Consider the following 26,473-nt stretch of genomic DNA (forward strand, 5'->3'; position numbering starts at 1 on the left):
TTTCTTAAATTCTCAAGCAGTCTAGTATGCTGTATTTTAATTGTATTTTTTTTTATTAGGGAAAAGGTTTTTCTTCATTAATTAGCATTTTGAAACTTAACAACCATATACCAAAACAAAAAACTAATCGAATTGTCAATATTTTTTGTCTGGCGCGATTCGACATGTCGGTCAAACTAAAATCTTTTGACTTTGAAATATTTGGTCGAGTTCAAGGAGTTTTCTTTCGCAAGGTACGGCTATAAAGTGTCTTTAACCATTTTCATTCAATACACTGTAGAATAACATTATATTCCATCATGTAAATAGATAAGTATCACATCCGGCGGTGCCTCCCTGGAATGTCTAGAGTTAAAAAAATCAATTTTAAAATTCAATTTAACTATCGATAGGTATTTGAGATAAATTCATATTTTGTCCTGTAGAGTGTAGGCACTCGATATTTGCGTAATAAATTTTTACTTTGGATATTTAGGTTATCTCACATAATACTATATAGGCATTACGAATCATCAGTTTGTTTTGTTTATATGTGTTGCTAACGAATCCCTCCTTCATACCCATGTTTGCTTTATTGTCTGCAAGAAGAAATAAGTGTTTCATGTTACTTCATATTGCTGGTATTTTAAACAGCAAAGTATGTGACTTGCAATTACTAATTTAAAAAACAGACAGAATTCAATTTATATGAATAACTGGTTTGGAAAGCCATCATATACCTAATATTATATTGTATGCCCCACCCATATTATATTATGGTGTATTATTAAACCCAAGGGGTGGTAGTGCTCTTGGAACATACAGAAGGAGGTACTGGGTGTAATAATTTTCCTTGACTAGGTATTGAAGTACTTGTACACCATAAGTTAGTGGTAGACCATAAATCACAATACATTTTAAAATCTTCTTCCTATGCCATCACATTTTATCAGACCGTCCCTCCCCTGAATGTGTTAGAACAGCACATAAATGTTAGTAGGTAATATAATAAAATAAAATAGCTACATACCTAGGTATTATATTATTATATAAATAGTAAATAGGTAATATGCAGACTAGAAGACAGTTTGAGTACTATCCATAAAGTTTAATCAACTGTATTGGTTGAGAACCTGAATGGAAAACATGGAGGTATTGAACATGTTGATGAACAAACTATTTAGGATTAATAATTTCAGTCTTATTAATATACTTTCAACGGATAAAGTTATGACATGAATCCCATAATAATAACAAATCAAGAACAAAAACACACTGACAGTTATCATTTTTTATCTCATCGAAGTATTTTTTTATGACATGATGTTTTACTGGTTATATTTATATACATCAATACAATAATTTATTTTCCGATAATATTTGGGAGCAATTAATTAAATATTTCTTTCAATTTTAGTGTACCCATGACAAAGCAGTAGAACTCGGCGTCCGAGGCTGGTGTAAGAACACACCACAAGGGACCGTCGAAGGACAGGCGCAGGGTCCGGTACCTCAAATAAATGAAATGTAAGTACATAGTCATCAGTAATAACGTACAACATACAATTATGTTACAAGCGTGATCGATTACACTTATTCATAAAATTACTTGAGCAGATCATTTCCACTGTCTAGCTCGGATGAATCATATCCACTGTCTAGCTCTATGTAGAAATGTTTAAATCTTTTCATCGACTCATGAGCAAAATAAAAATACATATTTCTATTATAGGCCAATTCAATTCGTCTATTCCGGGTGAAAGATTGTGTAGCAACGTGTATTTAAAAAAAAAAATAGGTATAACTCTTATTTTTAATTTCAGGAAATCTTGGCTTCAGAGCACGGGCAGTCCGCAGTCGAAAATTGATAAGGCAGTATTTAAGAATGAGTTAGACATTAATGGATATAAATTTGACAAATTCGATGTTATAAAACGACCAAGATAGAGTTTAATTATAATATTATGTAATAATGAAGTTTATTCATTGAACTAAATAGCGAATAATAAATTGTATTAATTTAATTTGAAATTTTGTTTTATTTATTTTATTTTATAAAATGTGTTATTCTATTACACATAATATGGTATTCACACATAAAATTTTAAATAATATACATTTTGAAGTGAATCTAATTGATGTTTTTATGAATGTGGCCTTATAACTTTATACAGCCTTCCAACAAAAGAAGGTTCTCCAATCTTGATTTTGTACAATGGCTAAAAAGGAATTTTTTATTCACTTGTATCAGTCATAAAAATATAATACAGTTCATTTTTCCGAAAGCTCTACATCTCTCTCACCCACATTAAACTAAATTCTAATTGATAAGAGTTGAATACATACTATTTTATAGTAATTATTGGTTTTAGTAATCCGTGCTTAGCCTTGCCTTACTATTCAGCCTCTATACTCTATGTATAACAAACAAAAGATTTTTGAAGAACTATTCTTCTTCCTGGTGCTACAACCTTTTGTGGGTCTTGGCCTCCTATGGCATCCGTCTCCATTTAGGTCTGTGAAAAACTGTTTCACTCCAGTTTTGAACGTCCAAGGCTATTAAATCTAACTCAATACTATTCCTCCATCTTATATGGGGTCGACCAGGTCTTCATTCATTTTTCTTTTTACTGAATGTCAGTGGTTGCGCCATTTATATTCGCATTCCATCCTTATTTCCCACATACCTCGAATCCAGTATTATTGCCACAAGCCCAAGTGACCGGCAGTTATGGGTCACAAATCGATCGTAACTGCAATGAACATGCAGTTATATTCAAATAGGGGACGTGAGCGGGCTTCTGATAGCTTACCGTCACTAGTAATTCAATTGAAAATAAAGACTGATTAAGAAGTGGTTCGTCAGCTTGATAATAGTGTGACCGTCAGATACTTCTGAATGCCATGCCAAGCCGTGATACCAGCTCCAGTCGGCTCAAGGATACGATTGAGCGCGTGTTGCCGCACTACGGTAACTATCGAGTGATTCAAAACATTCTGTAAGACTTTCGTTGCACTAAGTCTGTTACGGCTTTAGTGAACCTCTCATCCTATTCAATCATACAGATCATTATTATTGATTCACCCTCACATATCATCCATAAAACTGTGTACCAAGTGCTGCGAACAGGGTGACCCAAAACAAACAATACCGCGCGAGTGACAGTGAAACCAGACCACGGAGCCATCATCAAAAAGCACAGTGACTGGCATTCAGTTAAATCGCCCCCACCCCCAGATCCGGACTCCTCATCATCCTTCAAATTATACAGTCCACTGTGATAAGCGCCACTAGTCAGTTTCTTTGTCATGTTGGACTTGCCAGCCATCTAAGAGAGCCCAATTCGATGAAGTTAACGATGTGCGGGTATCTAAATAAAGCATACAGCTTGTTTGTTGTATCTCCGTTTCCAACAAGATGATCCAGTAATGTCGATGTAGGTTTCTTTAGCTCAATCTTTTTGAAATCAATAAATAGAGTACATGTTTTATTTCTAGTTACCCCTAAAATTCTAATAAAATTTTTAATTGGGTACTTTATTGATTTTTTTATAATTCACTTTTAATTTTTCAATACTGGCAATTATATTCGGGAAGGGAGGGTTTGAATCTGTCAGAAAGTTATTGATCGAGCTGCTTGTTTATTTCAAGAGTCGTCTTACGGTTGTTATTTATTGGCATAAAGTAACAAAATGTATGCCAAAATGAATATTTATTCGCCTGTTATTCGTAGTATAAGGTAATTATGTGCATGTTATTGTGACATAACCTCAAAGTTATATTCAATACAGTATACCGGTTGTTAAACAGAAATTTCAAAGTAATGATTTTAGGCTTATTATGTCTACTTAACACTGACTGAAATGAACAATGTTAAAATTTTGGTCATCGACTAATCTTGATAGAACATCCAAATCCTCATCCAAAAGAAAATATCTATTATATTGCTCTTTGTCATTATTTAACAGGTATAACAAACCTCTAAATTATTGTTTGACATGTGTATCTGAAAGATACACCTCCACGTCTGTACAGAGCAGTTCAGAGAAACACAATGAGATAATAATTCCACAGCGCATTCCGAGAGGCCCGACTGACATCCTGCAAGCTTTGGCTAACACTATTTCTCGTGATCCTACAGCGCCTCATTACAAGTAGGTTTATGTTTATATATTATCAATCATTCATCTATGTTCCCTGAAAAGCAGATGTCATCGACTTGTATTTGTTATTGGTGGATTGTGGGTTTGAATTCTGCTCGATATGTTAAATTGATCCTCTGTATTTAAGTCAATCTGAATATTTGAATACTAGGTGGGGGGTCACTGTAAGGTTGAACAAATGCAAAAGCGACTTTGCTCATACAAACTCGACGTAACCCCAATTCGTCAATGTTATCTATGTAATTTTGTTGACATTCAGTAAAAAACATGTTTTGATGTTGATTTTTTAAAAATTTTGTGATATTTCGTAAAGTAAAGTTACGTTTGAAATATTTTACAAGACAGTTATTTGAAACAGCCCACCTTGATTTTTTAATAGTTGTATAGAGCAGTGGCGAAGGGTGGAGGTAGGCTGTTAAGATTCAACATAAATAGTGCACACTAAAATTTGTCAGTCATACTTATTTGTTTTAGTTGAATTAAGAATACATATTACAGATGGTGTTAGTTAGTTTTTTTAAATTCATTAAGCCCTGCCTATTCCAAACCACAATTGATAAAAAATATTGTTCTTTCTATAAAAAATCAAAAATCATATGATTTAATGTCATAATTTTAGATATTTTATAGATAAACAAATATTTTTTGACTATTATAATTCTACTATGGCTTGGATTTGGCAGGGTTTAATTGAATTTTAAAAAAACTAACAAACACTATCTACACACAGTGGTATTGGTTCAATGAAAACAAATACGTATTACTGACAAAGTTTGGTGTGCACTATTTATGTCGGATCTTAACAGCCTACTTCCACTCTTCGCCACTGGTATAGAGCAGTGATCGCCAAACTGTCGCTCGCGAGCTACCAGTAGCTCGCGGCGGCATTTTCGGTAGCTCGCATAGGATATTTTATCATATTTAAAATTTGCCTCTCAAATTTTATTATTGGACACAGAAATAACATATTTCTTGTGGGTATTACTACCGATGGTGCTCGAGCTTTTTGTGGTGTCAACAATGATTTCCTTATACCAGAAAGATGAAATGTTTCCACTCATCCTATCACTGCATTATTCACCAGCAGACGCTGTGTGCAAAATTCCTAAAATTCAACGAGGTAATGAAACTTGTTAAAATTATTGACCAGTTGAGGGCTCATGCTCTCCAAAAACACTTTGTTCAAGGCTCGCAGATGTACATCTTGATAATTGCATTCAGCTGGGAGTGACAAGGTACTCACTGAGAATTGAATAAATTGTGGAGGAAAGTGAATGCCATTCTTATCACTAATTATTTTTACTTTTACTCACAATAATATCAAGATATTTTTCAATTATTATTTTGTTTGTAATCCTAATAAGTCCTGATTTATTTTAAGTAATATAATAATATTATGTAAGGTAAGATAAAGGACAATGATAAAAAAAACATATATAGAAGGAATATGTATAAGTAAGTAGCTCACCAGACAATTTCAATTTCTGAAAGTAATTCACATCCTTATTGAGTTTGGAGACCACCGGTATAGAGTATAGAGCAATATTGCTGAAAAAAATAATGCATAAATTTGTCTCAATAATGTTTGATGACATGTCATTCAATGATGTTTACCCAGTTTAGGTGTTTGACTGTTAAGGTGATACATCAGTGGAGCGGCAAATAATTTTCAACTATAGGCGCGACGAAATTTTCGACTCGCTGCCATTCGGAGAGAGAACGTCGAGCTGGGAACATGTCAATTTGTTTCGTGATAACGACGGGGGTATTAATTCTTAAATCGTGTAAAGATGACTAAAAACGTTACCCATTTACTTTAAAAAGAAAACATGTCAATGAATATATTATTATAGTTACTGATAGAACGATAAACAGAACATTAAATGGACACATGTTGGATTTATATGATAAATTATATTTCGTTCGGCATGCGTCATTTGCACCCGCGACCCGCAATCCGCGCATCGCCTAGCCACGATCTTTTTAGACCGTGCCTCAACTGAGGTATAGCCTTAAGTTGATATTGACGTTTTGACTAAGAATTAAATTGCGTCTATGAAATGGGGGAAGCAATTTGTTGACGTTTCTGAGTGCAGATTAAGATGGTGTTGTATCTATTAACTGTGTAGGGACCCACTTATAACCAATCCTCATAAAAAAGGGTGTTATGTTCATCATTTATGGCACTAAAACTGTTACCTTTAAAAAGGTTTTTCCATCCTGAACGATTCAGTGCTGTTGCTCTCCAGTTGCTTTGGCCGGCATTCTTAAATTTATCATGGCGCAGACCAGCCATCTTAGATTCGGCCGGCAAAGATATCTCTTTCTCTTCCTGTTTACTGAGTGCTTTGTATTCTGTTCCATACGGTAATATTAGGCATATACGGGTTTTATAGAGAATTGTTTTGGTTTTCTTTGATGGATGAAAATGGTGCCCTATATTTCTTCATCATTTCTTGACAAGCTGAAGCAGTTGGCATTGTCAAAGAGAGGCTCTGTCTTTGAAGACTATATTCCAGTTCAGGATGTTGGGTATTCATTATCTAATGCACGCCATTCACAACCGGAATATTTTTCCTGAGATACTCCAAATACAACTTTGAAGAGTGCTTCTTGTTTATCATGCAACAGTAAATTCCTGAAAGTGTGTGGAGTCAATTACCAACTAATCCTGAGTGGATCTGACTTGTCTATAGATAGCCATTTAACTCGTTGTATGCTTCACGATTTTGATTGAGATTGAGACTTTAAGATTTTTAAAAAGTTCACAATATCGGGTGCTTGGAAATGAAATGGAGTTCATTCTACCTTTCCACCTAAATTATTTGGATGTTTAGGCGCTCCGTGAATATCCCTCTTGAAGACATAACAGTGTAAAATCAATTGTAAATTCTAATTAATTTAAGTTTTGTACTTGTACTTCTATTGCAGTCATGTTTTGCAACCCAGGTTTTACCTTTTGGCATCTTCAGGTATTATGTACTCTCTCCAATGGTAAATGCACAACTAACACAGAATATAGTTCTTAGATCTAGAATATATACAAAACTTAAATCAATTAGAATTTAAATTAAAATTTCATCAAGATACGAGGGTGGGTCAATAAGTCCTTAGAAAAGCCGACAGGTGGCGCGACTAGTCCTGTAAGCGGTTTGTTTTCATGCAGCGGCACTAACGATTCAGTATGCTGCGAAGTTTCAATCAGATTGGTCGGGTTGTTGTGTGTTTCTCGTACATTTACAAAAATGGAGAAAATTGAGTTTAGAGCTGTTATTAAACATTTTAATATAAAAGGGTTAACAGCAAAGGAAATAAAAAATGAGTTGGATTTAGTTCACGGCATATCTGCTCCTTCACTTGCAACTATTTATAACTGGTTAAATGAATTTAAACGTGGTCGTACATCAACAAAGGATGAACCACGCTCAGGACGTCCTGTAGAGGTGTCCAGAAATGATCAATAAAATCCACGATATGGTGTTAAGTGACCGAAGATTAAAGTTGAGTGAGATAATTGAGGTTACAGGGATCTCAAAAGGTAGCGTCATTTCTATTTTACATGACAAATTGGGCATGAAAAAAATTTCTGCAAGATGGGTGCCGCGTTTGCTCACAGTCGACAATAAACGCAATAGGGTGGTGGCCTCTAAAGCCCTGTTGTCGCTCATGCAACGCAATCCGGATGAATTTTTTCGTCGCTTTGTGACTGTAGTTCAAACATGGATACACCACTATACTCCCGGGACGAAAGAACAGTCAAAGCAGTGGATTGCGAAAGGCGAACCATGTCCAAAGAAGGCGAAAACCGTAAAATCAGCTGGTAAGGTTATGGCTACTGTATTTTGGGATGCACGTGGAATTATTTTCGTTGACTATTTGGAAAAAGGAAAAACAATAACAGGGGATTATTATGCATTTTTATTGGACCAGCTAAAAAACGAAATTGAAGAAAAACGGCCTCATTTAAACAGGAAAAAAATCCTCTTTCATCAGGACAATGCCCGTGTTCACACATGTTTACGATCAATGGCTAAAATTGAAGAATTGAAGTTCGAATTGGTCGACCACCCACCGTATTCGCCAGATTTAGCCCCCAGTGACTTTTTTCTTTTCCCAAACTTAAAAAAATGGCTAAGTGGACAACGTTTTTTTTCAAATGAAGAAGTCATCGATCGGACAAATGCTTATTTTGAGGACCTTCCGAAAACTTATTTTTCTGACGGTTTAAAAAAATTGAGAAACGTCTAACCAAGTGTATTGAGCTCCAAGGAGATTATGTTGAGAAATAAAAAAAAATACAAAAATTAAAACTGTTTTAATGCTTTTTTCTAAGGAATTCGTAGTATTAATTTTATAAACAATTTTATTTGACAGGTTTCACGACGACCCGTATCTTATTCCTACTTCGAATATGAATAAACGTATGTACGCATTAGCACAGGAATCCGGTCGCAAAGCTGCTCATTGGATTCGACAAGAACATAAAGAGTTATTTATGTATACCGTATCCGATCCTCCACTGAGGAAACTGTCACCTCATAAAAACGCCGACCCCCCTATTGAGGCTTACATCCCAAGACCGGTCTATAATGATAAAACAGAAGTAAGTAACATTTATATTGACATACTACTCAGGAAGTTAAAGTGACAGACATCAATGAGTGACCATGCATTAGAGTACGACTTCTATATTCTGGCTGACACATCATAGTGGCCATACGGAGAACTATAAATCCATCTGCCATTTCACATACATCTCTTTGAAAGTGTTCGCTATGCTCATAGAGACGCTTGTACAAGCGAAAATTGTACGTATTAGTAATAAAGAATTAAAATGTTTCAGGTATGCGAACAAGACTTAATAACTGTGATAAAGAATTCGCTGGTGACTGACGCCAAAACTGTTTACAACTTACTGGAGGTCAACAGCCCTGGCGCCATCTCTCCTGACACTCTCCAGCAGCTTTTGGAACTGATGTGCTTTTACAACGAGTCTGAACCTCCGCCCGAGGAGTGGATCGAGGAGAAGTGGTTCCAACAAACCGAGAATAACAAAGTAAACGTACCGTCTGTCAATTGGAAGTGAGATATCAATGTTTTTGTTATATTTTATTTTTTATCCGTGTCCTAATGGTATTTATATCCATAGTTTTCTATTTCCTATAAAATACATCCTTTGAATGGTACATATTTAGCTTCCTCATAGAACACCAGAATCTTAATCTTTTCAAGAGATTCAGTGTTTACTGATAATTCATCTATAATTAATTGGTATCCACCACATATAAAAAATACACTTTTTTGAGTTTGTGTATTATGGGGAGGAGGGTTAGAAAAAAAACTGCCTATGTACGAGGGTGGGTCAATAATTCCTTAGAAAAAAGCATTAAAACAGTTTTTATTTTTGTATTTTTTTTTTTATTTCTCAACATAATCTCCTTGGAGCTCAATACACTTGATTAGACGTTTCTCAATTTTTTTTAAACCGTCAGAAAAATAAGTTTTCGGAAGGTCCTCAAAATAAGCATTTGTCCGATCGATGACTTCTTCATTTGAAAAAAAACGTTGTCCACTTAGCCATTTTTTTAAGTTTGGGAAAAGGAAAAAGTCACTGGGGGGGGCTAAATCTGGCGAATACGGTGGGTGGTCGACCAATTCGAACTTCAATTCTTCAATTTTAGCCATTGATCGTAAACATGTGTGAACACGGGCATTGTCCTGATGAAAGAGGATTTTTTTCCTGTTTAAATGAGGCCGTTTTTCTTCAATTTCGTTTTTTAGCTGGTCCAGTAAAGATGCATAATAATCCCCTGTTATTGTTTTTCCTTTTTCCAAATAGTCAACGAAAATAATTTCACGTGCATCCCAAAATACAGTAGCCATAACCTTACCAGCTGATTTTACGGTTTTCGCCTTCTTTGGACACGGTTTGCCTTCGCAATCCACTGCTTTGACTGTTCTTTCATCTCGGGAGTATAGTGGTGTATCCATGTTTCATCTACAGTCACAAAGCGACGAAAAAATTCATCCGGATTGCGTTGCATGAGCGACAACAGGGCTTTAGAGGCCACCACCCTATTGCGTTTATTGTCGACTGTGAGCAAACGCGGCACCCATCTTGCAGAAATATTTTTCATGCCCAATTTGTCATGTAAAATAGAAATGACACTACCTTTTGAGATCCCTGTAACCTCAATTATCTCACTCAACTTTAATCTTCGGTCACTTAACACCATATCGTGGATTTTATTGATCATTTCTGGTGTAGTCACCTCTACAGGACGTCCTGAGCGTGGTTCATCCTTTGTTGATGTACGACCACGTTTAAATTCATTTAACCAGTTATAAATAGTTGCAAGTGAAGGAGCAGATATGCCGTGAACTAAATCCAACTCATTTTTTATTTCCTTTGCTGTTAACCCTTTTATATTAAAATGTTTAGTAACAGCTCTAAACTCAATTTTCTCCATTTTCCATTTTTCCATTTTCCACAAGCAAATTTTTTTTTTAAATGTACGAGAAACACACAACAACCCGACCAATCTGATTGAAACTTCGCAGCATACTGAATCGGTAGTGCCGCTGCATGAAAACAAACCGCTTACAGTACTAGTCGCGCCACCTGTCGGCTTTTCTAAGGACTTATTGACCCACCCTCGTAATATGAGAAAGAGATGGCTGATAAAATTTCCAAGTTACAATTGAGTGGAGGGGGTTTGAATTGTGAATAGTGGGATGCAATTAGGATTTTAAAATATTAATTAATGTTTTATTGCAGTAGAAATCTTTATTTATTTCTAGGAATTCTAAGCTATTTATTTTTAAGCCCACTTTATTTTACAATATTATTGACAAATATAAGAAAATAATTTAGAACTTAATTGAAAATAATCATAACTTCATTAACGATAGCAATTTTTGGTTGTACTTAAATGTGTTTTAAAAAAAAGAAAAAATCTGTTAATACGACCTCCCATATTATGATCTTCTAAGGATCGGACATGATAAAAAAATGTGTTCAAATGTTTATAATTCAGGTCCAATCTTGTGTTATATTATAAAAAAATCAACCATGTTCATCAATCAAGGGTTGGCAGTAAATACCGTAAACTTAATAATATTAATCTTGAATAAAATTATTACAGAGATAGGGGTGTCGCGGAGGCAGTTTTTGCTGGCATGGAAACTAAAACCCCCGAATCATATTGCGCGATGATACAAGGAATGTGCAAATATTACCAGGTATGACATTAAAAAAATACTACTATTGATTGAAGGTACCTTTTTTTTGACTTTTTTGAATTTGACTTATAGTACTCTTTCAGTAATCCGCCACCCCAAAAAGCAGACAAGTGTGTCCAATTAGTGAAAGCAGCGGATTATATATAAAAAAAATTATATAAAGAGCGGAGTTGTTCCATTTACGATATTGGGAATTTGGCACCTGTAGTTGGGTGTTTGGTGTGAAGAACGATAACGCATTTATTTATAGGTTTAGGAATTTGAAATTTTGTGAGCATATATAAAACATGCTTTATAACAAAATGCCATCGAAATCTCATTTTTGGTCAAAAGTGCAGTTAGCTAGTTTGCTGATTAAGCAGTCGATATCTTGGTAAGACAACTAACTCATGGCATTCTTTGTTTAACTTCCTTTTCGCAGCTACCGGAGACATTGATTCTTCAGACAAGCACACAATACTAAATTATTATAAAATGAGTCAAAATACCTGAGAATGCACCAATATGCTGAGTGATTCCTCCAAATTCTCTGTCGACAACGTGGGTATTCCTCAGTGAATCGAGCAATATCGTTTTGCCATGGTCAACATGACCCATCACCGTCACAACGGGAGGTCTCGTTTTCAAATTTTCAACAGGGGCAGGAGGATTTCTGACTGCGTCTTTACTCTGGGGACAACACAACAACCAAACTAAGATATTTTATTATAATATTAATAAGTAACACAAAATTCGATAGCTTTTTTATGGTTCGATAGGTATCTTGGTTGTAACACACTTATCAAGACTAAGTACAGTACTCTCTCAGTAAATTGCCACCCCAAAAACCAGACAAATGTCCAATTAGTGAAAGCGGCTGATTATAGTGCATACATACAAAATATGGTAAAAATTAAAACAGGTATTTTGTAAAAATAGTTTTTTTGAGAAATTTGTACTAGCAAATTACGGTTTTATTTATAATCAAAATCATGTATTTACTAAACAATACATATTTATTAACTAAGTTTATTAACTAAATATTAAACAGTAAATCACTTGACACAACCAGTTGTTCAGTGAGGCAGATATTCTTGAATGGCTTATGATTCCTGGCGTTCCCTATGACCAAAAGCTTCAGTTTGTGTTCCGGTTGCATTGGAGCACGGCATAATTGTTATGCGGTCCTTGGGCACTTTCCTCTCTGGTACAATACTTTCTTCGCGATGAACGTACATTTTACGAAAGAGAAGTTTCCAAAATAAACCCGTCTCATCTGCGTTGTATACTTGTAAGCGGCGGACTACTGAATTTGACAATCGAATACTGGCGAATTGTAAAGCTTGATTTAGTGCTTTCAACTAGTAAAAATATATAGTAGTTGTCTGATAATCTAGCGGCTGATTACTGAGAGTGTACTGTACCTACTTATTATGTGGTAATGACATTTTAATATTATAAAGATTATCAATAGTGGGTATTTTTATGTTCAATATATGTAACTACAGATTTTACCATGCCTGAGTAATTTTATACATGCTGTTTGTATTGTGTGTATAACAAATTTTACAAAAATTCGTTTACATCTACTGGCAGTTTTTGAAACGTTTTTTTTTTTTATGATTTCAGGCCGAGAGAGCGTATCAACTGTTTGAAGAATCAAAAGCGGCCGGTGTGAAGTTGAATACTACCGTTTATAATGGTCTTCTCTCGGTGGTAGGCTTTTTAAAAGAAGGTGTCGATCTGAGATGGCAGATGACTCTAGATTTGTTGAAGGACATGGATTCACAGGTAATATATTATTTTCTCAGCACATTGGTGACCGACTTTACTTTTGTATGTAGAATGCAAAATTGACTTCCAACAATCAAATATTAATAATTCAAAAAGTATTTGTTTAAATGATTTGATTTTTTGAACATAAAAGAGGTTTTTAAAGTTTTCTATAAAAATTTTATTAAAAGTAAAAGAATTATACTATTGAAAAAAATTACAATTGAGTTCTTGATATTCTATATTTCATTGTATTTATAGCCGATCTTTTATTCTGAATATTTTTTTCCTTCTTTTCAAAATTCTGAAAGAGATCTGGGAAGCATTTAAACCACTCTTCTTTCATATTATATTCTCCATCGCTGAACGATTTTCCATTTTTAGAGATTATGTTTGAGGCAAAATAACAAGCAGTTATAATATTTGAATGACTGCCGATAATATATTTCTTAAGGTTTGTATGTATACTGGCACCATATATGTACGTATGTATGTCTGGGCGGCATCCGGTGACAATATAATAAGTATGCACCGGTGGCGTGTGCGGTCCGGTCCATTGCAATGCAATTTTTTGATAAATATTTACATACATACAGTATAACCTCGTTTTTACGTGCCCGGAATTCACGTTTTCCCGGCAATTGCGTGTAATTTTTTCAGTCCCGATCTATTTCAGTACATTTAATACCCGCATTTACGTTTTTCTTTCCCGCGATTTACGTCAGAAATATTCAAAATATGCGAGTTACGTGCGCTTGACAATGATTGGGTCGTGACATTCGAACGGTGTAAGGTGTTTGGAGGGAAAACTCCGTGTCTTTAGAATGGCGCACGGTGATTGGTCTTTACATAACAAAAAAACAAAAATGCAACAAACTAATATACATGATTTTTTAATAAAAAATAAAAAAATTTTCAGCAAAATTTTTAATTGAATGTTGTTTTTTAATAAAACGTTATTTTTTTAGAAACATGTTCTTTTTTTCAATACCCCCCTTTTACATTTTCCCTCCAATTAGGTTTTTTTTCTTCAGTCCCTTAAAAAACGTAAAATAGGGGTTATACTGTAAATATTTTTATTCTTTTTAGTTTTTTTTAAACTGTGCTACTTAAAGCAAAAAAATCAGTGTAAATAAAAAATAATCAGTACTTTTTTAAATCGTGTTATTTCGAAACCATGCAAAAAGAGGATCGATCGGGTGTAAATAAAATAGTAATTTCTTTTCTCTTCAAAATGAAATATTCGCATGCCATGCAAAATCATCTCGCGTGCCACTAGTGGGACGCGTGCCATAGGTTCGCACTCCCTGATATAGGGTAATCTATTTTCATATGATAACCCATAAAATATCTGAAAATTATTGACAGATACCATACTTTTCGCATTTATAGCAATAAGTGTAATTTAGCGAACTTTACCGAAATTTAGACCGAAGTGACATTTATTACCCAGCGCAATTCTTCTTTTAACTTTGGGTTTATAAAATGCTAAAGACTAATGCTTTCAATGCTGTCCTTTTTTGCAGGGTCTTACACCGAATATAGGTACGCTGAATGCGACATTATATTGTCTATCTCTGCAAAGGTTTCAATTTGAAGAAAAGGCTTGCAGTATTCTGATGGAGTTTTCCAAATGCGGTGTACAGCCGTCTCTGGCAACATATTATTATATTATGGAAATGTTTTATAAAGATAGTAAGTAATACATATATGTACATTTTTTATCTATATTTTTCAAATGAAGATTGAGCATCTTAAACGTTATGTTAACAGAATTGGACTAGGTTTCACAGTTCACCGTGAGCTGTCTTACCGGAAAGAGATAGCTCTATAGCATTGAGATAAAAAAATAATGCATTGTTCGCGGAGCATTACAGACAGTAATTTTATTAGATTTAATAAGAACATTATTTGATATTGATTGTTATCAAATATTTCATAATAAAGCTGTTATTAGTATCAGATATTTGATACTTACAAACACCTACTCGCTAACATACTTTTGAATCATTCAAAATTTTATATAAAATAGATATATGATAATATGATTGTATTTCTAATATATGTATATACCTATTTTCTTCTGTCTTCGCCGTAAATTCCGGTGATTTTTGCGTATTTTAAATGTTTTATTTCTCTATCTCTACTCTACTACTCGATCTCAGCCACCTTTTTCTGATACAACGGCTCACGATAGATTGTTATACGGCCAACTGTGTATGTACAAATTTTCAGACACGTTAATTTTGTTTTTTGTATAATTAGTTATCAGTGAATAGTGTTTGCTCCATATATGTAATATCTTATATTACTTGCTGCCTAATAATTAACCATCTTACTTTTCAGGGGCATCTAAAAATGATGTCATGTATCTGATTATGGATCAATTGGAAGGAAAAGAATTATTCGCACAAGATCCAAAAGATACCAATTTCTTTGTGACTGCTATGAATATTTGCCGTTATCGATTGCAGGTTAGTGATATAAACATGCTTTCCCTCCATCACTCAACCACCCGCCATGTCTCCATACTCTTTTAGGAGAGGCTCCATCTCAAGAGCCTGATTTGTTAATCGAATGTATGCCACGAGTGTACAATTCCGTACGAGCAACGCCAGCCATGAAAAACGCTACACTCATACTAGCCCCAGTCAATTATTTTAAATAATTTAATATATTGTACATACACTGCCATCTCTTGGAATCATGGTAAAATATTTTACTGAAATACAAGTCGTTATGATATAGTTTTAATATATCCATTGAAATTCATGGCCCGCCGTGTACCGCCATGCTAATACCTCCCGGCATTTAATGGATTAATAGGGTGTACGTTGACGCTGCAATTGTACTTAAAACTAAATAATTCTTCCTTGTAAAAACCACTATCGAGTAGATCTTTCCTTCCAACCCAGATATCGAGATAATCCCTATGCATCCCTGTCTCTCTACTAAATATGACTTGTGGTTGCTTTCCCATGCCAAATTGTCTATATCCATTTCTAATACCCGGGATATAAATTTAAATTGAATACAGTGTGAAGAACCATGCAGATACATAATCAGTCTGTCGAGAAGAAAATTTGTTCTTTCTTAAACTCATGACATGAAATGTGCTTGTTCACAAATGTACTATGTTGTTATATCAAAATTTCTATCTATGGTCGGTTTGCTATGTCATTGACATTAATGGGACTCTAAAACATTTGTAAGTCACTGCTTTTCTACGAAAATCCAAAAAATAAATTTTTCAGAATTATGGCAACGGAAGTGCCTTCTTTTCTTGCTACCCATTTGCGACAAATTAAATGATGTATATATTCTTAAATCATTTTAGTCATATACAGTAAAACCTCATTAATAAGAACACGGATAATTCGAAATTTTCGCGAAAAAAAAGTCCCTTGAACATTATTTTCATATAAAACCATACCTTTAATTCCAATTTCGTAATTCGAAATTATTTCATAGTCCTGGCATATAAAAATATTCAATAAATTGTAATAAAGTACACTATTTCATGAGCCAGTCATTGAAAATTGTGACAGATTTTTCTTAAAACATCATAAATTACTTATTTTAAGAAGGTAATAAAAATAACCCTGACATTTTATGACCTATTAATACACACGGAACCGGAAATTTGGTAGACACGTCTATGATCGTAAACGATATTAATGAAAATCATTTTTTTTTTTTTTTCGAAATTTAAATATTTTTCCCCCATACATTTCATAATTCGTAATTTGAAATTTTTTTCGATTTTCGGTCCCATGGAATTCGTATTAACGAGGTTTTACCGTACAATTATTATTGAAATAATTCAACGTGTAATGTTAGTATGGGCAACCATTTGTGGATCGTAATAAATGTGCGTTTGGGCTGCATGCGACTTGCAGACCGCCAGTTGCCGACCACTAGTCTACGTGCAGCTTGGTTATCTCTATGCGCCCTTTGATTTTAGGAAAAAACAAATATGTTTATCCGGTGGCCAGTAGTTCCTGAACGCAGTAGCCTGTTCAAGGTAATTGGCAACTAATGTGGAACAACTGAATAATAATACATATGTATCTAAGCCATGGGTGGCCAACCTTTTCAGCAGCCGGGCCAGATTCTAAAAATGAGATTTCCTACCGGGCCGTAAAACTGATCTATTTTATAGTACAAAACAAAAAAGAAATATATATTATATATATTAATAAAATAAAACAAAAATCAGAATCAAACATATTTATTAGATTAGACTTTTTTTAAATAATAAAAAAATAAGCAAAATAGTAAGTATAAAAATAATAAATTTTAGTGAGAAGTTTGATTTTGTGTGGCAGAACTAAGTTCATCAATATCGATATCGAGTGAGGTTGTTCCTACACGCAAACAGTTTTCCAAATGCACATCAGTGATTTGTGTTCTCACTCGGGATTTGATATGCTTCATCCGACTAAAAAGCTGTTCACACGTGTAAGTGTTTCCAAATAGCGTAGTCATCATTAGAACAAGTTTGTAAAATGCAGGATGGGAAATCCCCTTGTCCAAATATGTTTTGTAAAACTCTTCCAAACCAACCTGATGGAATTTCTTCTTTAACTGTTCATCGCAACATAGTTCACAATGTTCCATTTGTAAATTTCCTGGTAATAAATTCACGTGTACAGAGAATTGTGTAACAAATGCAGCAAAAAGCGCACGGTGCTTTTTAAAATCTTGAGCCAATATCGAATCTCAATTTCCGAAATTAGCACATCTAGCGGTAGGTAGCATTTGATATTATTTTTATTTTCTCACTGCGCCACAGGCCACAAGTTGACACCCAGCGAGCCACATGCGGCCCGCGGGCCGCGGGTTGGCCACCTATGATCTAAGCGTAGGTAAATAATAATAATTATTCTTATCGTTTTTATCACATTTCCTATTTTTTCTCTTTCTTTTTCAGGACATAAATTTGGCGAACCGTCTTCACGCGTTGTTGTTACATAAATCCAATTACGACCTGATCGGTGACTCTAGTAAAGAGAGTATTTACTATCGCCATTACTTCACCTTGATGTGTCGATCTGTGCCCCTAGACAACTTCATGCAGATGTACAATGACCTCGTTCCCCATGTTTATGTTCCTGAATCCGCAGTCATGGAAGAGGTACAATATCAGTTCTTCAACCTACAATAAGCCTTAAATCTAAATCTACAATATTTTTTGAAAGAAACTAGTTTCAACGAATAATTCGATTGTTTTGAGACATTCTTTATTGATCATCCATAATTTTAAAACACCTCAGATATCCAGCAGATGCGGGTTAGAGTTCCGTTGGCGGTCATATTTTTTCAAAGAGTTTTTTCTAGTAGTTGTTTTCAAATTACAGTGAGTTCTCGACTTATGACGGGGTCCGTTCCGCCACCCAGGTCAGTAGTCGAATTTTATTACAACAGGCGAGTGCTTGCTGAATGAGGCGGGTGTACCTTCGAATCGGTGTCCGAGTCCAAATTTTAAAATTTTTGAATTGCATCATTGATTTAGCTAAAAGCTGCAGTTATGTGTTTTAGCACAATTTTTTGGGTGGTTCGTCAAGTTCATCTAGTTCTTTCAGTGCTTCGTATTACATTTTAACAGCTATGGTATGAAACAATTGTCTTGAAAAAGGCATTGTGTCATCCATGTCTTTTTATTCGAACAATAATGTAGCGGTAAAATAGACTTATCGATTCCATTGAAAGCTCTTGGATTTTTAGAATGATAAATTAAAAATGGCTTCAGCTTATAACCGGCGACATTTCCACCCGACAAAAGGGTTACACGATCTTTACATGCTTTATAGCCGGGCATGCCCTAGCTTCTATTTAAACCGCAAATAAACCACCGTCCAGATGCGCACACAAAGGATGACTAGCTGGCAACTGCACATTTAAAAAATAATATAGATGACGCAATCGATTGCTACATAATTATTATTTACATCAGCAGCGCACGCGGGGTGAGATAAACTTAAGAAAACGGATTTTTTTAAATTTTTTTGTTCATCGTAAGTTTGGATGGTTGTAAGTCGAGAACTCACTCTATGTAGGTATACATATTCATTTGATGATTAAATTTTATCTCGGTTTGGATGTTACACTATTTAAAATAATCTGTTTAACTTTATTGCAATGATCTATGGTGTGAATATCACGTAGTCCACACCTAATTGCAACACATTGCATATAAAGGTAAGCCTTGTTCATCGCGACCCTGGCAAGTGCGAATTCGTTATATTATCGTGATTGATTTTTAATAATACCCGTTTACATGTGCATGGACTTACTGCTGACAGTATTCATTTACTTACCTAATTTGTTTTAATATGACGATCAATCACTAGGAATGGTAACATATCGAGTACAATAATTCTACAAACCCACTACGTAATATTTTTGCTATCTGAATTTGTCATCTAAGCTCGAATAAACCTTAGCGATGGTGCCCACAGAACGCGTCGGGCGCCGCACTCGCGCAAAATTTCTACAAGTGGCGCATAAATCATTGAAAATACAACGTAATCAAATACGCCAGCGCCCACTGGATATGGCGACGCATTATACGCGCGCGCCGCATGAATCATCGTTTTTTCGCGAATCACCGCTTCTCGGCGATACGAATGAAAGAAAATACAATGAGTCCATTCATTGAACACAGCGAGCAAAAACATGCTGCGCGAGGCATCGTCGATCGACGGGCGGAAAGCAATTATTTAATTACAGAGAAGTCATTGTTTTATTTTATTGCGTGTTCAGTTTATCGCTGGTTGAATAATGTCATCGTAAATTTTAATTACAAGCCCCGAAATAATATAATATTTTTATTGCTTTGTTATGAGAGGCGCTGTAATAATATTTATTTTGTGCTGCCTGGGCCGCTTATAACATAGGTGAAGGGTAATGCGCGGGAAGAGACGTGTGGTTATGAATTAACACTGCATTCGCCGACTTCGCGCGCCCGACGCGTCTGTGGGCACCATCGCTTACAGTCACTTAAATTTTATCACTTCAGTAATCAGTAATATTCATTATTTATTTTGTAAAAAAGATATTTGCAAAAATTATTACATAGTCATATTCACGATTTATCATTATTCTCTTCCCTCAATAGTTGGCAAATATTTTGTATTGTGTATTTATGTTTCATTTTGTTATTTATCAGATTATACGCATGATTGACGCTGACGGCGCGTGCGACCACTATCCTTTGATCTGGTCACACATGGTCATGTTCCGATTGGCAAACCGGCAGCCTCTTTTGGAACATCTGCTCCAATCCATGGTCAGAAATCTCCCCAATAAAGATATAGAGAAATCACCACCGACCAAGGGTAACTTATTATTTCCTATATGTATTTTAATCCAGGGGGGTCTAATGAGTAAGATCTTGCGTGACAAATGCAATTTCAGTATCGATTTGCAAACGACACTCCAAGTTTTGCTGTAGAACAATTATTGTTATATTACAAATTATCTTATAATACTTGTAAATAAATTATCCTTTTTGGCCAATATTGTGTAGGCAATATCAGAGTTGCACAATTAGAGCATGCATCGGTAGGTAATACCGTAATTAGACATTCATAAAATGAAAAGTACCGCAACGTGTTTACTATTATTGTTTCAGATATTACCTCAGGCAAACCTGAACGTGATACGTTGGGTGCAGCTTTGAGTGTCGGGCTGGAGGCTGTAAGACAGAAGTATGCACTGGAACCGCAAGCACCCGACACTGTGGAGGATAAATTTGGAAGGATTGCTTGGGAAATTTGGACTAGGGTTGAGGAGCAACCAGCTGACAGAGTGAAGTCTATAGTGTAACAACTTTTTCATTTTTCTATAGAATTTTTGATTATTAGGAGAAAGACTAAGCTTTCAGGTGTATTCAAACGTGACGCAGGTGTTGTACGGTTTTATCCATGATAAATGATATGTCTATTCAACCCATGTTTGAATCCGTGAATAGTTCCACGGGTCGAGATGTTTGTCGCGAGTATTTTCTGCAACTTCAGTTGGCCGCGGAAAATAGTACATTATATAGAAATTGTGTTGTCCGGAAACTTGTACGTATGCAGTTCACCGTGAAATTTTGTATCGGAAATATATGGCCATATATTAAAGACCGTCCAACCTCTTTGGGTTGTATAGTACTGACATAAAATTTGTGTCTAAATAAAACACGGTTCTAGTCGGTTTACACTTTACAGGAAGCCAGTAGCAAACAAATTTTGAAAATAGCCGATATACTGGATTATTTGTTAGGTTAGGTTAGGTGAGGTTTTCATTCATGAATTCATGAATTCATGAATTTTGCCAAAATCAGCTATGAAAATTGAATTAATGTTCATATTGAATCTAATAAAATTGGAGACCGTATAGTATACGGTCACCTCTTTCTGATAAGAAAGCTCACGGCGAATTGTCTCACAGTGAAATGTTTTACAAACAATTTACATGTAACCAGAAATTGTATTAATTACATTTTGAATATATTTAAAAGTTAATTACATTTTCATACAATATTTGTTTCATATTGGTTTCGCCTAGAATTGTGTAGTTTAGGTTATTTTTTATTCCTTTTTAAATTGACAGTAATATTGTAATGTCAAATTGAATGTCAAAAGATTCAAGCATGTTCTGTGATTTTCATTCATTACCAATGACATATTAAATGGACGACTCACTTCATACCCGGCGCGCACGAGAAATTGTGCATGAAAGTCATTCACAGATGTATAGGTAGATGTCACGTGACCATTGACGTATCCGTTTCCATTATGCGATACAAGCTTCGAGAATTTATAGTAATATAACCTTTATTGTAATGGCGTATTAGTGTCATGACTCATTGCGTTAGAAACAGATTCTCCGTTACTTACGACTTCTCGGAGATTAGACGCAAGTGAGCGCAGCGAATCACAGGCGACTGACTGTCCAATGGTTCCTGTCATTCAATTGCATTGAATAAACATTCATCAATATCTTAAAATGGCATTTTATAAATAATAAATAATACTAACACATACAAAGTGATATCCCATCTTTCTTGGAGTGTTTAGTAGATTTTTTTACAATTTTTAACTAGGCACATTGGCATTTTGTAACACAATAATAACGGTGGAGTCGAAACCTGACAGTCAGAAATTTTGTATGGGCAGACCCAGCGGTGTCGCCAGACCGCTTGCAAGCAGAATGTTAATTTGAGCGTAGGATACCGATATTAAAATATGAATTTCGCCATCCGGCAGACCCGACACAAAGTGAGTGTCATTTTATTTTCTAGATGCTTCGTCCATATTAATGTCATTGTTCATTACAGTATCGTTTTAATTATAAAAATATTCCTTCTGACTACATCCTATGGCGAGTAATATGTGGAGATATTATCACAGTAGTAAACGATCCTTCATCTGCGAATTTATTGTCATTTTATAATTTGAAGCAAATACTTAGGTACATAATTGCAATAGAAATTACACAATGACATTTCGTTTTGTCTAGTGCTCACGCGCATTTCAAAAATACTTAAATAAGTTGTAAAACTGTTGCGCAACTAATTTATCCTGTTGCGCAATCGGTGTGGTAGATTACCGCTCTGTGGATTCAAGTTGCTTTGAGTGACCGACGTGATAACAACTCGCTAATCAGTGCGGTAGATTGAACTCGCGGTGGGTACACTGAATGAAGCTGGTGATGTTGACGTTATGTAAACCTATGCAACGATGTCAATGAAATGACAAATACCAAAACCGTGATTATCTTGACTATATCACTATTTCCTGAAATTTTTTAATTGCTTTGCAATGGTACGTAATACTATGAAAACTACGCAATATATATTTAATGGTTAATATAAACATTAAATAATTGAATGTTTTAATTGTAAATGCACGGTTAAAGTATTCCAAACATAACTTATATTCATTATAAAAATAGCAACACTCCATCGTTTAAACAACACTTGAATTTGTCAAAATCCATCGACCACCGACAATTATTGCAAATTAGTCATTCTTTTTTGGTAGATGTCTGCACCGGAAATCAGTAATCAATAGAATATTGCTTTGTCCGAAACTATATATGTATAGTATTTCTGCTTACAAAACGTATTTATGGTTGTTTTTCAATGGTTTGCTGCCAGTGTTGTCAACTGATTGCACCAACTTACGGGCGCAGCATATCAGTTATTAGCCACTAGATCTTAATTTCGGCCAATTAGTGATCAAGCCGACTTATTTCATTTATAAATACTACTACACATGCATACATACGCTTTATAAATTCATAAAATCTATTCATAGAGATTTTAACAATTTTACAAAGTTTGAACAAAAAAAATTCACGTTTTGTATTTTGTAGGTTCGTAATTCGATTTTTTTTTCGATTTTCTGTTCTGTCGATTTAACATGGTTTTACTGCAATATTTAATGCTTGTGAGGTATTTATGAATTTTAAATGCTATTTTTATTACAACACAATAGATTTTATCCACATCCAAGAAAAATGTTCATATTCAACATTTGGCGCCTTTCTAGAAGTAGCCAGAATATTCGCTTCTTGTTTTGTTTGACCGCAGGACCGAATCCCATGGCCAGGTCAAATTCACATGTTATTTTGTCATGAATTGTGGGAATCCTGTGTCATAATGTTTGTGAGGGTGCTTAACTGATTGGAGTATCAGAATTGAATTAATCCAAGTGAAGCTAATATTGAATTATGGTGATACATAGTTATTATGCCCTATTTAAAGGTGGACCGGCAATATGTTGAGTGACGTGGTAGCTCTGTTGGTGCCCGCGGGCCGACTGGAAGACGCTAAACTCGCTGTTGATCGGCTTTCCTCCGAAGCGCAAGCCGTCGGAGTTCCCACATCGCCTGAGCCTCTTCTCAAGTTTACCCGCCTGGCTGTGGCCAATAAGAGACCTAGCTACGCAGCTGTGAGTTTGCATATTTTAATCATATACATTATACAGTAAGCCCTCGATTTACGTGATTAATTTTTTCCGAAGATTTTCGTGTATGTCAAAAAAGTCGAATAAAACATCATGCAATTTTTAAATAATGTGTTTTTTTACAAAGGATAGGTGAAAATAAATTAGACCTACTTACATATTTACGAAAACATTATTATGTACATAATAATTTCTGCGTACATACATACATTTTAGTACGGACTACTTATTACTGGTGTATTTTATTTAGTATATATTTTATTCAGTATTGAATATGTTATGCAAGATTTATGAATGTTAGATTCTTGTTCTAATATCATTATGGTTTATTGTTTTTTAGACTGCTTTGACTTACTTATCGGAAAGCGGTTTTGCTGAAGCTAAGGAAGGTGCTTTAGAAACACTCGGAGTCGTATTAAACCGTCCGAAAGAAGAAGTGGAGGAATTGTTGACGAAAGCCGATAAAAAAGTTGACCAATCCTTTGTATCTGACCCGAGTGTAGCTAGCCTTCTTTCTGTTATAAATCCGTAAGTTTGGTTTTATATTATGAGTATTATGAATCTTGTTGGCCAAATTTTTATCTATTTTAATTATTCGGTCATTTCAAGTGGCTGTAACATACTATACAATTATAAAATTCAATATATTCTGAATGTTTTGTTAATTTAAATAGAAAGATCCGATTTCTCCATGTATTGACGTTGATAAATTTTTGAAGCAAAAATGGCATACTTATTGAATTTATTTTGTACGAGTCCAGACCATGAAATCAATATCAGAATTGAAAAAACATAAGCCTGGGCACTCTATCTACGGCAATCAGGTGCTACATTGCATATGTAGTTGTTTACAGAGTCGAAACCTGGACATTAAAGGAATGAATAGTCAGACAAATACCTAACGGTCCTACCAACTAAATCCGCCTGTACCATACCAGGTCTTTTGATGTAAGGCATCTTAAGTTGTTTATGACTGGGAATGCCATGACTGAGGTCGCTATGCATTAAAGTGTGGTTTGACTGAGTTTATTAGACTACGAGTGCCTATGGGATATTCAGAAGAATGACTGCTTTCAAAATGTGGCTGTATCAGATCAGGATTTCCTGGGCTGATCACGTCATCAATGCAGATGTTTTAAAACATGCCAATAAACCAATACAACATACAGCTGCTATCTAATACTGTTGTGTACTTCGGGCATATTTCCTGCAATGAGAAGTATTCCAGGTCATAATATGTACAAGGAATGATTAAAGGAAAGCAGTCATAGGCAGACTATGCAATCTCTGATACAACCGGGGCAGGATAGGTAAATGTACTCCAGTTTAGTTGCCAACCTTCAATAGAAGATGGCACCTTAAAGAGAAGACATAATCTTAAATATGTAACTCATTGATCATGTTCAGCTAATCATAGGCTAGTATTTCTTATTGTCATTGTGAAACAATAAATTATATTCTTATATTTTTAGCACTGAAACTCCCACAAGAAAAGGTGGAAAGAAAGATTCTCCGAAGAAAGAAGATGGTTCAAGTAGTTCAAGCAGTTCAAGCAGTTCAAGTAGTTCAAGCAGTTCGAGTGATAGTGACAGCTCTGATGATGAATTGGACAAAGATGAAAAGATTGACGATATCCCCAAGAAAACCAAATAATCAAATTTCAATTATTTACTGTAATTTTACAAATGTCTATTGATCAATGGGTAGTGGAAAGATTTTCGCATACTAAAATTTTTCTATTGGTTGTCATTTACTTAATTATATTTCAACCATTGAGAATGTTGCTCCCAAATATGTAAAACTGCTTGTTTGTCAACTTTGACGGTCTTGATGTATTTGTGCAAGCTTTTGAACTAGTTAGAACTGTATGGTACCGCATTTAATTACATGTGTCTATTGATGTGAAATAATAATTAGTAGCCAGCATTAAAGTAGGTTTTATTATTTACATACTATTTTTAGATTAATCACTAGAATCCCACATAAGGGTTTTTGTAGAATCAATGTCCTGCCTTTTGTGTACAATTTGAAAATAATATATCTACATATTTAGACACTCTTCCAGTCTACATTCTTACATAATATGAAGTTTTGCCCATCATTATTAATTTGATGTGAGAGACACTGAAAAATTAGTACATAATATGATAAATAATTTGTGCATTCTTATCTAAGTATTTATTTTATGGAAAGTTTTTATATTGTGTAAGTTTCTAATTGCATTTATTTAATAACATTTATTAAATTTTATACTTACTTGATTAATGCGCTGTGATGTGTATGAAAACAATTATAAACTAATAGTGGAATTTCATAATAAACTTTTCATCCAATACAGAATGTCTTTTATTTATTTGGAATATTATAATGCACACC

The 26,473-nt window shown here is 34.7% G+C and overlaps 2 protein-coding genes across 2 annotated transcripts; both read left to right on the forward strand.

Moving 5' to 3' along the window:
• Nucleotides 1-127: 127 nt before the first annotated feature.
• Nucleotides 128-1,975, forward strand: LOC147075557 (acylphosphatase-2-like). Its single transcript, XM_085941883.1, has 3 exons — nt 128-233; nt 1,397-1,506; nt 1,803-1,975. Exons 1-3 carry the CDS (start codon nt 165-167, stop codon nt 1,924-1,926), a joined length of 303 nt encoding a protein of 100 aa, XP_085798009.1. The 5' UTR covers nt 128-164; the 3' UTR covers nt 1,927-1,975.
• Nucleotides 1,976-3,551: 1,576 nt separating this feature from the next.
• LOC147075558 (small ribosomal subunit protein mS39) lies at nt 3,552-26,435 on the forward strand. Its single transcript, XM_085941844.1, has 14 exons — nt 3,552-3,718; nt 3,948-4,133; nt 8,517-8,745; nt 8,986-9,224; nt 11,288-11,384; nt 12,993-13,154; nt 14,663-14,831; nt 15,483-15,610; nt 18,070-18,273; nt 20,308-20,476; nt 20,773-20,962; nt 23,896-24,082; nt 24,438-24,625; nt 25,570-26,435. The coding sequence occupies exons 1-14, from the start codon at nt 3,672-3,674 to the stop codon at nt 25,748-25,750; spliced, it is 2,376 nt and encodes a 791-aa protein (XP_085797970.1). The 5' UTR covers nt 3,552-3,671; the 3' UTR covers nt 25,751-26,435.
• The last annotated feature ends 38 nt before the right edge of the window (nt 26,436-26,473 follow it).

Source organism: Rhyacophila brunnea, unplaced genomic scaffold (genome assembly GCF_057557595.1).
Source record: "Rhyacophila brunnea isolate RB1 unplaced genomic scaffold, BYU_Rbru_1.0 scaffold_14, whole genome shotgun sequence".
Lineage (NCBI taxonomy): Eukaryota > Metazoa > Arthropoda > Insecta > Trichoptera > Rhyacophilidae > Rhyacophila > Rhyacophila brunnea.

What these genes read in the sequence shown, in the direction of transcription:
- LOC147075557 (XM_085941883.1), top strand. Translation starts at nt 165, where the DNA reads ATGTCGGTCAAACTAAAATCTTTTGACTTTGAAATATTTGGTCGAGTT. An exon ending in AAGGAGTTTTCTTTCGCAAG is followed by an intron (nt 234 to 1,396) that starts GTACGGCTATAA and finishes TTTCAATTTTAG; the next exon opens with TGTACCCATGACAAAGCAGT. An exon ending in GTACCTCAAATAAATGAAAT is followed by an intron (nt 1,507 to 1,802) that starts GTAAGTACATAG and finishes TTTTAATTTCAG; the next exon opens with GAAATCTTGGCTTCAGAGCA.
- LOC147075558 (XM_085941844.1), top strand. Translation starts at nt 3,672, where the DNA reads ATGTATGCCAAAATGAATATTTATTCGCCTGTTATTCGTAGTATAAG. An exon ending in GTACCGTCTGTCAATTGGAA is followed by an intron (nt 9,225 to 11,287) that starts GTGAGATATCAA and finishes AAATTATTACAG; the next exon opens with AGATAGGGGTGTCGCGGAGG. An exon ending in GAATGTGCAAATATTACCAG is followed by an intron (nt 11,385 to 12,992) that starts GTATGACATTAA and finishes TTATGATTTCAG; the next exon opens with GCCGAGAGAGCGTATCAACT.